At 47.4% G+C, this 13989-nt stretch overlaps 1 protein-coding gene across 3 annotated transcripts in view; it reads right to left on the bottom strand.

Annotated features, from left to right (window-relative positions):
- The window catches only part of TET1 (tet methylcytosine dioxygenase 1), a 139808-nt gene that overhangs the window by 72417 nt on the left and 53402 nt on the right, over window positions 1-13989 (bottom strand). For all 3 annotated transcript variants that reach the window (XM_006125251.4, XM_006125252.4, XM_075934927.1), the window contains 2 exons: window positions 8317-8407; window positions 7365-7458 (listed from right to left, as the gene is read on the bottom strand). In XM_006125251.4, the coding sequence (XP_006125313.2) occupies window positions 7365-7458; window positions 8317-8407 (185 nt within the window). The remainder of the gene's footprint in view (window positions 1-7364; window positions 7459-8316; window positions 8408-13989) is intronic.

The raw sequence follows: 13989 nt of genomic DNA, 5'->3' as shown, positions 1-13989 counted from the left end.
ACAATCAGTTGACTGCTTTAATAATCAGGGAGTTTAGGGCTAGATAGATACTGAGGTACTCAGAACCTCTTGCCAATGTTCCCTCTAATTTTTTTCCGTGCATGGAATACATTTTTGTGTGTACCAAGGCATGTACACCACCAGTAGAAACACATGCTGCCGGCTGTGGCTGCTCTGCTCTGCATCTGAATCTCTCCTGGATGGCCACCCAAGCACTTAGCTCTCAGGGAACACTGCCTCCAGCTGGGATGAAGTATCTCTGTTTGGCCCTTTTTGAGATGGGGCAAGGATGAAAGGGTTTGCCAGAAGGCAGTTATGATCTTTGACCCCCCCTTCATGTGGGAGCAATGCCATGCTAGCCGGCACGGTGGAATAAAAATGATCAAAAAGTGAGTCTGATGACCCCTCCAATTTCTGTGCCTGAAACCACAAGTCAGATGCAACCCTTTTCAGCAGTTGCTGATGAACTTTGGCATCATGCTGTGGAACTTCCTGTGGAACTGGATGAAGGAAAGCCCAAATCATGGTGATGAAAAGGACAAAATTGGTACATGGGTGCCCCCATATCCCGTCGTGGTCCAGTAGCTAGTTGCTTGATATCCCCATGGGCACAGGGGTGGCTTCCTCAGGAGCTTCTAACTTCGGAAGAAGTCATGATACTGAGTCTGACGGCCTGAAGTCCCTGCCACCAAATAAGTATGGTGGGACAGCTGCATGAATCCCCAGCGGGCCTAGGAGTACCAGGCTTCTGACCCCTGGCTCTGGGGCCATGAGGAAGGCTGAAGTGCCAATGAACACAAAACTGATGGAGCAGGGAGTTGGCTGACCACCAGTGACTGCTGCTTGGTGCTGGAGTCAGATGATGATCGGATATTGATTGGTGTCCAGAAACAAGCAGTGTGGCTACCCTTCTCTGGACAGTGCTGACCACTGCATCATGAGACTGAACATTCAGATTGGCATGAGTCCCTGACATGGAAAACTGGTGACCAGTGCTTGGCGGATTGGCAGCAGTACACTCACAATCTATGCCTCATGCTGCTGATCAGTACTAGGATCTAGAGTGGAACTGATTACTAGAATGCACTATCCATAGAGTCCTCCAGCTGCAGGGAAGTGCGTCTCAGCAACAGTTGTCTACAGGAGAGCAAACAATGGCCACATTCATGGAAATGGTCACATGATTGGTGCTAAGGCAAGGGAGAGATGAATGCTTGGTGCCAATATTCTTCTTGGGAGCAAATGCCTCCACAGCTCTGCGCCAGGTAATATCTGAACTGTGCTGGGAATCCTGCTGTTGTCCCAGGACAATAGGAAGCAGGAAGGGGGGGGGGGGGGGGGACAGGCATGTCTGTGGCGCCGAGACACGCAAGGAGCTGGCTTGAAAACAGGCTCCCTGCGCCTATCTGCTCCAGGCGACCCCCTTTCACCCTCTGCACTTCTGAGGGGGTTGGCACGTGGATCCAATGCTCATGGGGAGCCGGCTTTTCAGCTAGCTCCTCCTGGGCACTGGTTCCCTCTCCCCCTCTTGCTGCCTCTGATACAATCACACAGTTGACTACTCATTGACATCCCTAGTTGAGGCCCTTGCAGCTGTCCAGTGTAGCAGGCATGGTTCAGGGTGGGCTGCTGGACCACTAAACTTGAGCTGGTGCCCAACTTCCTGATGGAGGAACTGAGCTGCCCAGCATGGGTCATGGCTCTGCTTGGCCCTTTCCTTTCTCTTATAGGCAGCAGGATATCTTCCCCACACAGCTTTCTTAGGGAGAGCCAGGGAGGGAGATTGGGCCACTTAGGGAATGGTAGCAAAGGGGCACTCTGCACTAATGTCACACTGCTCGGGGGCTGGATCCAATCTCTGCTCCAGTGCCAAAGTTAACACCAACTCCATTAGGAGTGCGTGAAGACAAATGTTCCTCTCCCTCTTTGTCCGGAGTTTGAATGACTTACAAATGCAACACTTGCTCCTTATGTGTTCTTCACCTAGACACCTCAAACAGCTTCTATGAGGATCACTGATGGGCATCGAGCACTTACAGCAATTGCATGGTTTGAAGCCTGGGGATCAGGGAAAGCCGCATCCTGCAACAATGTCCTGTCAGGGACCAAAATAATTGTAACTAACAGTAAACTCTGCTAAGGGATAACCACTAACTATCTGACAGAAAAGTCCGACAGAAGGCAGAAGACTGTTCAAGCACTGTTGCAGGTGGCAAGAAGAAACAGAGTGGCAGGAGTGGGCTGTACATGTTTCACTGCACTATGAATGCACCAGTCCAGCTGGCATCAGAACTGATCCTGTATGAATACTGCTAAGGGAAAAACTTCTAGCACCAGTGCATGTGGCAAGCCCACACATCTAATGCAGAGTGGACATGAGCAATCACTCGACCAAGAATATAAGATTACTCATATTAAAAAGATAGAGAAACTGGTTCTTTATTTTTCAGAGAAAATGAACATGAAGAAAAGACTTTCTGGAAAAGAACACTATTCTAAGTAAAATACAGATTAGACCAATTATCAAGCTAATACTAAATATAAGAGAAAAAGACTCAAACCTTAAGCTAGCTAATAAAGGAACAGAAAACCAAAAGAATTTTGGACAGTCTTGATTATAATCTATCAAAAATCTGTCGCTACCCCATTTTTATCTAAATAATAAGAAAAATAAAACTGATATTATAGGATACAACTGGTAATAAAAATGGACATGGATGTTCTAAAATGTCTTTATTTTTTCATTTAAAAGACAGTAGGTTAAATTTATAAATGGAAATTAAGGAAGTTAATTAAGGAAATTGAAATTCCTTATCCTTGCGCACTCAGAGTTAAATATGATAGATAAGCAAACTTGTAAAATTTACTTTTTTATCACATTTGCATTATTTGCTTCGTAGACCTTCATACTGATGCCATCAGTAGTGTGCTCATTTGCAGCATTAGGGGCCACAGCCTGTCGTTCTGTGAGGCAGAAGTAAAGCACCCTGATACTTATAAAAAGCACTATGTAAATTAATACTTGGAGAATAGTTCATGTGCAGAGCCAATGACAGTACTTTGCGACTGTGATTGGTGGAGAACAGTGCAAATATTTTTTATAAACAGACATTTTACAACAACATTTCTTCTGGAATGCTCAATTCCCAACTATAGCCACTTTCCATAAACATTTTGCATTGAAAATATAAACTGCTTAAAAAAATCAGGCATACAAATACCAAAATCAGGTGTACAAATACACAAGTGTCACAGCCAGTATTCCCTCTAAACCAGAGTTTCCCAACCTATGGGTCCAGACCCAAATACGGGTTGCCATTACATTTCAAAAGGGTCACCAGGTGTCTCCTCAGGTGGCTCTTAAGGAGCCATTCACACATTTTTGAATTGGCCTGGGTCACCAAGTCTTCCTGAATTGTCAAAATAGGTCCCCAGCTGGAAAAGGTTGGGAACTGCTGCTCTAAACTGTGCAGCAGCAGAATTTCACAGGGGATTAATCAGCCCAGCCCAGCCCAGTCAGTCAGCTTTGTACATGAAGCCCTGAGCCTCTGATTGGGCAGGGCTAATTAATCACCTTTGAAGCTGTGCTGCCCAGCAGCTTAGAGGGAAGACTGGTACTAAAAAATGGCTTCATTTCTCATTTATACCATATCATTATAAAATAATCTACTGGAATATAAATACAACATTGCTCAGGTCCTTAATTTCTGTTTTTTGGAAAATACAATGAAAACATATGTGCTTCATTCTAAGCCCCAAATCTTCTGCTGGGGTCTGGGGCTTCTCCTCCCCTGCCCTTAGCATGGCTCCCACAAGGGTCTGGAGCTTCTCTTCCCCCACCCCTCTCTGGCCCAACTCCTGTCAGTATCTGAGACTTCCTCTCCCTTCCTCATGCCTGGCTTCGAGCCTACCAGGGTCCACCCCCACAAACATTGTGGCACAGCTCCTGCTAGAGGTCTGGGGCCTCTCCCCTCTTTTCCCCAGTGCAGCTCTTGCCAGGGTCTGGGACATTTTCTCTCCCTTCCTCAACCCAGCACATCTTCTGCCAGGGTCCGGACTTCTCCTGCTACTAATCTGCCACTACACACCTACCCCAGCCCTAGCCTAGCCAGACTCCCTTGGATTACCTGCCTGCTATGGCCATAGTCAAATCTGACGGGGAGGGACAACCATACAAGTAGACACCCTGGCCACCAGTTTGGTCTCAGGTGAACAGAGGCTGGCTGTGCTGCTGCTGATAGCCCAGCACTCTTGCCCACTCAACCCTAAGGCATTTTTGGTGAGATTCACTCAGCCCCTGGTGGAGCAAGGAGGCATGAGACAGGTGATCTGAGCCTGCCTGCCAAATAACTGACTGAAGCTGCGTGCAGGCTACCTATATAAACCACTCATCTGGCCAGGTACCTGCAAAAAATCCCTGGCTGCCAACAACTGGTCATACAAGAAGGTGTTGAGCACTTGCTGTTTTTACCCATAGGTACTCCAGCCCCAGAGCACCCACGGAATCAATGCCTATGAGCAGGGCTCGCCGAACCGTGATGAGCCCCGCTCGCCAGCCGCGCTGTCCAGCGATCTGCGTGTGGGCAGATTGTTCTGCGCGTACGCAGATCACCCGAGCCCGGCTCTTCCGGGTTACAATCTACTCGCCACGGGCAAGTAGACTGTATTATTTGTCAAGCCCTGCCTATGAGACAAGTAGGCTCCAGGAATTGCGCTGGTCCTGGCTGAGTGCCTCAGTCATGATTCACACTTTCCCATAATTCAAAGGTCCTAAAGAAGTAGGAGCCTTAATGGTACTGGGGACTCTGTACAGGGGCCTTCAAGAGTCAGTATGTCAGGTGGCCCTGGAGGCAATACCAACGTGTGATCGATATGCCTTGAATGTCTGGCTACCAAAGACAGTACTGATGACAATTTTGCCTTGGCTCTGGACTCTGTGAGTTTCAAAGGCCCTTATTCTGGTGCCAGTGCCAATCGAAGCTGTTTACTTGATGGCTTCTGGGTATGCAGCCTAGTCTTCTTAGCTGGAGCAATGGCCTTGGAACTGGATAGGAGGGATGAGAGGACTCAGGCCAGGGGGCTGGGAGGCTGGGAAGCAGAGAGCTAATCAGGGCCACCTGTGGTGGCAAGGGTGGTGCTGCTTTGGTGGAGCCTCAGCGGGCCAGAGTTGCACTCCCTGACCAGGAGCTCCTCTTGGGAGGCTGGGGCTGCGCTGCCCTACAGTGACGCCTCCTGGGGGGCCAGGGCTGCTGGGGCCAGCCTGCAGCACTCCACCCACCATGGTCTGCAGGCTGCCTCAGGAATCGGGGGAAGCCAGGCCCCGGGTTGGTTGGCCTTCAGTAGCTCCTCATCTGCTGCCTGCAGGCTGTCCAGGAGGTTAGACTCCAGGATCTGCCCCAAGCGTACAGGCTCTTTGTGGGGGCGGCAGGCTCCAGGAGCCAGCCACAGCTTCCCATGTCCCCACCCACCGCAGCCTTTAGGATGTCTATCGGTGGGAGAGGCACCAGGACCTTCCACTGGTCTGCAGGCTAGCGACTCCCTCCCCTTAGCCTTCAGGTTCTCGGGGGTGGGGGGGAGAGCGACTAGTCGTTCACGTCCCTAGTCCCAGCAAGGGGGTTGGTGGCAAAGGGACTACTTATCTAGTCTCGTGGCAGGCAAGATGGCAAGCCCCAGCTCCTCTGGCACTGTGACCAAGGGCCAGGGTTGGGGTGAGGAGAAGGGTTTAGAACAGGGGTGCCCGGGGGGGCCTAAACAGAAAGGAGCGTGGCTACCCCACCCCAATTATGGCCTGGAGGAGCACCTTTGCCCCCCCTTCCCACTAGGCACCCATGCCCTGGAAGAGGCTTGGCATGCTCTCCCACTCCCAGGCCAATCGGGACCTGGGGAGGGGGAGCGCAGGAAGCCTCCTCGCAGGGCTGGGGCAGGGTGAAGGAAGCTTCATGCAGCTCCCTGATTGGCCTGGGGGCGGGGGAGCGCATGTAGCCTCCTTTGCTCCCTCCCCCCACCCTGCGAGTAGTGCACAGTGCATCAAAGTGCCACATGCTCCTGGCAGGGCGGGAGGAGGCTTTGCGCGCTCCCCCGCCCCTAAGTCCTAATTGGCCTGGGGGCGGGGGAGCAGCAGGGCCTCCGCAGCCCGGGTCCAACTGCTTGGTGAGCTGGATCCAGCCTGCAGAGGCTCTTTTTCCCACTCCTGGTTTAGAATTTAGCCTCAGCCCTGCTGGCCACTCTCTTGGTGGTTTGGCTGTCCCAAATGGTCTCTCTGCATAATGCTCACCCCAAGGGAGCTCTGCTCCCAGTGGCTACTCTCAGTCTTACATCCCTCCTCTCTGTGCCCACCCCTTTCCATGTTATGAATAACAGTCCCATTCATGGCATTACCGGTTTTCCTGGTACAACCAAACCATGTCCTTGCTTTAAGTTAGGGTAAGAGGAAGTTGCATACCAAATTTGGTGGTCCTAGCTCTTTCTGTTTTGGAGGAGTTCTTAACAAACAGACTCGCAGAGAGACATGCAGATGGACTCTCAGACAGACTAATAAATCTCTAAAATATATATATTCATATATATTATATACGTTATATTTACCTTCACCACTTCAACTACAAAATTACTTTCTAAATCTACCTCTGATTTTCATTATGATATTTAAGATTATGTAATCTTTCTAAAACCACCTCCATTCAGATTTCCAAAACCTAGTTGCAAGACTTCTGCCTATATCAATTGTTCCAACAAGAATAAAGACAATTAATTCTCTCATAGTGTCTTCCTGTAGCTTGCCTCTGTTACCTCATTTCCTGGCCCCATGAAACAATAAGTGATACAAGACATAGGATAAAAACTAAACGCCATAGCATCTACATTTCTGAGAACGGAATTCTCTTCTTCAAAGATGGTAAGGAGTGTCATGGTATCTCAAAGCTGCACTTCTTTATCTGCATCCACCACACTTTCTTTATTATCTTCAGGCACTCACAGAACTGAAAGGTGGTTTTAAAATGTCATTGCATAGCTTTCAATCTCTCCTGAACAACCATGCCTTCCTTTATCTCATTTAGTCACAGTAACTTTGTTCACTAGGACTCTTCCTTCCAAACACTGTCACGATGCTCCTGTTGTTAATTTGGTCACTTCTTCTTTAAGCAGCTGTGTGTAGTGTAAACTCATTATGACAAAAAGAACCAGAGCTTAAAAATATAAAAAGATACCACAAGTGTAAATTTTCCTCAGCTAAAATAAGTAGGATATATTTGTGAAGAACTAGATATTCAAACAAGCATCAGGTGCTATTTATGCTGCAAAACAAAAAAGTCATAATTTAAACACACAAAACAGAATTCCACTACTGTAACAGAAAAACTTACCCATTTGGCAATCGGACACCCCTGAGAGCTTTTTCCTTCCTTGCCTGTATAAACTACTACCTCTATTCTTACAGCACTCCCTTTTGCGCCATACCTGCATAAAATAAAAATGCTATGAATATAAATTGCACTCCTTTTTAACACTTGTTAGAAGTTTAAACTGGAAACTGAAGAGAAGCAAAATATTTATCTATTTTATAATGTGAAAAAATACTTTTTTTCACTTAATATTTCTGCAAATATTACCTTGAAATCCTCCTTTCTTTCTCCCCAACAGACTACTGCTGCTAGCATTGCGTGATTTTGGAAATACAGATCTTTTTTATTTCAGTATGTAGAGGATGTGTTTTATAAATTATTCTCTCTTATTTTGATTGCTTATTTATATTTGTTTGCATTCCCAAAGGGCTTTTGAGAACCAAATCTTAACTTCCATGGGAGTTCAAAAGACTCATAATTTGGCATGAGTGGGCCCTACAATTAGTTTTGCTCTAAAAAACTTACAACATTTGGTATTGATGCACTATTTGGGTATGTCTACACAGTCGCGTGTAGCTCAAAATAAGCTATGCAATTTGAGCTACGCAAATTGCATAGCTTATTTCAAGATAGCCTCTTTCAAAATTTGGTGCTGTGTATGCAGTCCCAAATTTCAAAATAAGCGCTATTCCGGTGTCTTCCTTATTCAATGAGGTTTACAGGAACCTGGAGTAAGACGCCCATTATTTCAAATGTATTTGAAATAACAGGTGTGCACACAATGTTACAAACACTTTTTGTCCATATACATCAGAATGAGGAAGTGTGGTACTAATAACTATTGCGGGGGGAGGGAAAGAAGCGAAGGCAAGCAAAGGCCAATTAGAAACTCAGCTATACCATATTATTTTCTTAGTTTATGTCTATACAATAAATCACTTTTATCACTGTATGGTGAACTGATTTTTCTCACCTGTTCTCCATTATTTCTCTGACAGCAGCAACATTTGGTCCTGTCCCAAGGTGTGTATAATATGGGCCTTCATCTTTCTCTATAATTTGTTCTGCAGAAATGATGAGAAAAATGTATTTGGCATTTACAAAATAGCCACACAAGTTTGTCTCAGAATTATTCCTGGAATTAAATGCATTCAATTTTAAAGACTCTAATCATGATTAATAAATAGCAATATGTATAGGCCTTTGCTTAAAGGAGCAATAAAATGCAACCTTTGAGAAATTTGCACTCCTTCCAGTAACCTGATGATATATTTTTTCCTTGTCTTTATAAATAAATCAATTAAGAATAACAATAACATTTTGTAGTTCTACAGCACTTACTATCTAAGACTTAAAACATTCATAAATATTTATGAATTAAGTTTCACAATACTCCTGTGGAATAGGGAAGTTTTCTTACTTCATTTGAGACACAGGATAACTAAAGCTCAGGGAAGTTAAACCCAGAGTCATATAAGAACCTGATGCAGAACTAGGAATAAGACATAGATCTCTTAACTATCTACTTGGTGCTTTAATCACAAGATCAGAATTTTGAGATTAGGATAAGACAGCCTCAATGCACATATTTTTTGTCTGATCTGAGTTAATTCACAGTAGGGATGTAATAGTGTAGTCAATTAAGTGTTAAGCAAAAGCTTATAGATTAATGGTACAGACTACACGCATTCCCCCATCCCTTGCCAGTAAATTTTTTAGCAGGCTGGCCAGCAGCTTGGCTCAGTCCTGGTTTGTGCTGGGTCCAGGACGTACCCCTGCTGAGGCTCTGCATTTAAAGTGTATTGAGAGCCAGGTGGGCAGGCAGCCCAGACCCTCCCACCCGCTCCCTCCCCCTTCCCCGACAGGGGCTGCTGCTGCCTCTGTATCAGATGGTTTTTAAACTGGCTCCCCTCGCAGACCCGCTCCTTTTTGCACCCCACGCTGCTGACTAATGTAGAGGCAGCAGTGCAGAATGGCAGGGGGCTCCTCAGGAGTGGGGCTGGAGTGCACTAGCTGCTGGCCCCACCCCAGAGACTATAGAATAGTCAAGTAACCAATAAGAATGCATGAGGTTAATCGACTATTCAATTAACCGATATTGAACATCCCTAGTTCACAGAAGCTGAGGTATGCTTCTACCTTGCACTAACCTGTCACAGACTGTGTAGACCCTGCTAATGCACATTAAGTTTGTTAATGTGCTCTGATCTAGTCCTCTTTGAAAATGAACTAATCAATAAACTGATAATGCACATTAACAGAGTCCACAAGCATGGATAGACTATTGCAGGTTAGATTTACATCCCAACATTCAGCAAACTAATTGTTCCTATTCATCAGTGGTGGGCAATAATTTTTGGCTGGGGGCCACCTTAACAATTTTTGAAGTGGTCCCGGGCCACCCCAGAAGAGGTGGGGCCAGGATGCTTCCGGGCTTCCCCACCCACAGACCATGATTGGTCTGAGGGTGAGGGAGCCCCTTTGCCCCCCCCTTCCCACTAAGCACCCATGCCCCTGGCAGAGCAGGAAGAGGCTTCGCACACTCCCCCACACCCAGGCCAATCAGAGCTTTGGGGTGGGGGAGCACACGAAGTTTCCCCCGCCCTGCGAGGAGAGCACAGCACTTCAAAGTGCCACATGCTCCTGGCAGGGCAGGAGGAGGCTTCACATGCTCCCCCCACCCCCAAGCCAACCAGAGCCTGGGGTAGAGAAGCTGCACGAAGCTTCCTCTGCCCTGCCCCCACCCTGCGAGGAGCACGCGGCACTTAGAAAACTGCTGCGTGCTCCTTGCAGGGTGCAGGTAGGGCAGAGGAAACATCGCACGCTCCTCCCACACTCAAGCTAATCACACTCAGGTGGGGAAGTGCATGAAGTCTCCTCCTGCTCTGCCAGGAGCGCTCAGCACTTCAAACTGCCTCAAGCTTCTGGCAGGGTGGAGGAAACTTCGTGCGCTTCCCACGCCCCCAAGTCCTAATTGGCCTGGGGGCAGGGGAGCAGCAGGGCCTGTGCGGGCCGAATCCACCCGCTTGGTAGGCCACATCCAGCCCAAGGAGGCCCTTTTGCCCACCCCTGCTGTAGATACGCCCTTAATCTTTGTCACCTTAGAATTTTGAGAGTAAAAAAATTAGACAACTATATATGATTGATACCACCAACTAAGCAGAGTCAGAAAAACTAACACCATGTTTATTCTGAAGGCTGCTAACCAGAACTTTACTGAACTCTTTTTGATGCCACACCTGTACTGAAACAATTACCTGTTACAGGTGGTTAGAAACAGTCCAATGAAACATCTTTCTGTCAAAATTTGTCAGTTTGTCAAAATTGCAATGTTCTGTGGTGACAGTTTGATTCCAATGTAAATCTACCTAAATTCCTCCCAGTTCACCTGCTTGGCTCCTAGTCTCCCTGGGCTCCCAGGATCAATCTGCCAGGTAGACTCTCCCAGGTTATGTCTACACTATAGATCTTACAGTGTTACAGCTGTACCACTGCAACTTTGTCACTGTAAGGTCTCCTGTATAGCCGCTCTATGCTGATGGAAGAGAGCTCTCTTGCTCCCACAGTTAAACCACTCCCAATGAGTGGCAGCAGCATTTGTTCCGCCATCACAGAGATGGTGTGTACCAGTGCTGTTGTTGGTAAAACTTAGGTCAGCCAAGGGGCACTTTTTCACACCCCTGACTGACAAACGTTCTACTGTACACAAAGCCCAGAGAGCAGGGAATTCCTGGCTCCAAGGCAGCCCTACCAAGCAGACACTCAGAGACTTCTGCCCCTTTTGTAGAGAATTTAAAATGTGGGGAGGGAGTATTTCAAAATATTGAAATTCTCCATGAACTGAAGTTACCTTTATCTACCCACCTACCCCCCTCCCCCCGCCCAGCTTTATTCCTTGGCCTTTCTAAGTCCTGAAGGTGTACTTTCACGGTAAGCCTTGAAGACCTATGGGGTCCCCAGTGACCTATGGACTACAGTCCTTTCCCACCACAATCCCTACTCACAATATTACCCCATGTAGGATATGTCTACCCAGAAGTGTGACCTGAGGCTCAGGCAAAATGCATCTTGCATCCACACATCAATATTCTAACCTAAGACTCAGACCCAGGGTCCCAAGACGTTGCAAAGCTAGAGGCTCTGAGCCATACTAAGCTGGGACCTGTGTTCCAAGTCCTATTGCTTTCCTGTGTGCACATAGCCTTGGCTTAACTTGGCTCCCAGAAGCCTTCTAGCTGTATCCTGGAATTCTGCATGGAGACAGAAGCAGTGCTGCAGGAGGCTAGTGCAAATAGGAGCACCGTTACTGTCTAGCTGAGTGTGCATCCTCTTCCTGCTCTAGTTCCCCCTCACTGCTGCATAGAGAGTGCCCGAAGAAGGGAGCAAAGCTAATAGGCAGGAGGTGTCTCCCACCTTCCAGAATGCTGACAGACATCCCTGCCCAGCTATGTTGAGCCAGGTGCTCTACTCTTCCCTCTACCTGCAGGGCAGCTGCTGGGTCCTGCTTGGCTTTCTGTCCATTGCTCTTGGGAAGCCCCTGTCCTTCTGGGGTTTGGCATGTAGATGTGCCTCGGTAGTATGCAATGTAAGGACAGTGAACAGGGAACCCAACCCTAAAACTTCCTTACTCTCTCTTGGGGATCCTTTACCCAAGAGTGGGACGGGATCAGCAATAAGGCTTCGTGGGGGCCATGTATTGAAGCACACGGTACCCCAAACCCAAGGGATGCACTTCGCTGATCCATAGCCGGGAGCTGCTACGCTGGTGTCTGTGTGCATTTTTCTTTTGAAATTTGACATAAAATATAGTTTTCAGAACAAACAAAAATAAATAAAACACAAACCAAACCAAAGCTTTGATTGAACATTCCATTTAAAAAATTAAGAATTGCTAAGTTTCATGTTAAAAGTTCGACACCCCAGAGACTGATGTTCTAGTTACCCTCAGAACATAGGCAACTGCTGTGGAGGGACAGCAGCCACATCATATGACTCCTCCCTGTACCACTCCTAGCCTGGGGAGGGCTGTCCCTAGGAAGGTGCAGGAGCCAGGAGAACCCCTTCTCTATCCTAGACCCCACCTCTTTCCACCATGCCCCGCTCCCACTCCAACTCCACTGCTTCCCACCACTGGTGAGTGTTGGGGTGGGCTCAACTCATACTGCCAGTGTCAGGCCCCTCAATAGTCCCCTGGGCCACCCTGAGCCCCAGAGGGCTCCCCAAAGTGCATAGCCTGGGGTAATTGAACCAAAATATCCAATGGACAGGATGGCTCTGCACACTGGTTACTGGCTGCTGGCCCCTCCCCCTGACAATGTTGTTAGGCCCAAGTCCCTTTGTGCCCCCCTGCCTTTGCCTCAGAACATTTTCCTGCCAGTGCGACTTGACACAGAGGCGGAAAGCCCAGTTCCCAGATTATACTGTAGTTCAGAATAAAAGGCCTTCTCAAACTGCAGTCATTCTACTGAGATAGCCACTAAAGAAGCTGATTATGCAGTTTATGTACTTATGGGATCATTATGGGCACCTAAATCCCATCAACAGAACCACCAGAGTTAGGGAAACAGCATGACAGTAGAATTTGCCCACAGTGTACCACGTTCCTAGTGCTTGAGTGCCAACATTGCTGTGTAGACATACCGCTAAAGAGTCAGCTTCATCCTCTGAGGATGTCCCGTGTCTATTTTAAGGCATCAAGGTACCACACCATAGGTAGAACCTGTTATGCCTTTAGCATCATCTCCCTCGTTCTACCTCAGACTCTGGGATAAAAGACATTCATAATCCTTCTGGAAGGACTCCCACCAAAATTGTGTCAAACCAGTTATAAGGACCACCACTAAAGGCGTCATATCTGTGCCCTACCTCAATACTAGTTATAAATGTTGTCAACCTTTCACAGTATTCAGAGGAAAACAAAAAAATTCCTAGATCCTGGCCAGTCTGTCACCAGGTGGAAATTCCTTCCTGATTTGAAAATAAAGAATGATGAACTAGAGCCCACACCCATGCCCCAAGCCAGTGGTGACAAAGGCAAGAGGTGGGAAGATGGCCCTTAACTACTTTAACTGTTTAAATGGCTAATTGATAAGCATCAGCTTATTGGCTTCCAATACAGTTACATTCTTCACAGGCCGACTTTGGCTGCTGCCCCATGCTGCAGGCTCTACAGTAATAAGCCTGAGCTGCAGAGCCCACAGTGCAGCCAGCTCCCCATAAGAGGGACTGGGAGCTGGGAGCCAGTGTGTGCGCCAAAAGCCAGCTTCTAGCTGCCAGCAGTGCTGCCAGGAGAGCCAACTGTGCAGTGGGCTCTGCAGAATAACCTTTATACTACAGAGTCTGAAGCGTGTAACCGCTAGGATTTTTAATGGTTACACGGTTGCTTTTTAAAACCATTTTTACATTCCTGTTAACTACAGGGATGAGGAAATATCTCCCCTGACCTTCCTGTTCACCTTTATATACCCACTGAACTCTTCAACACACAGAAATCACTGATCTGGTGATCTGAAATACACCATTTGAAAGGCAGAGAAAGCCCATAAAATCACTTCACTGAAATTACCCACCACTGGATGAGGTGGGGGGAGAAGTGTGTCCCTCCCCTTGATTCCTAATTGCACACTACGTGGCAAACAATGACCCT

The sequence above is a fragment of the Pelodiscus sinensis genome, chromosome 8 (genome assembly GCF_049634645.1).
Source record: "Pelodiscus sinensis isolate JC-2024 chromosome 8, ASM4963464v1, whole genome shotgun sequence".
Classification (NCBI taxonomy): domain Eukaryota; kingdom Metazoa; phylum Chordata; order Testudines; family Trionychidae; genus Pelodiscus; species Pelodiscus sinensis.
This window is presented reverse-complemented; position numbering and strand designations above follow the sequence as displayed.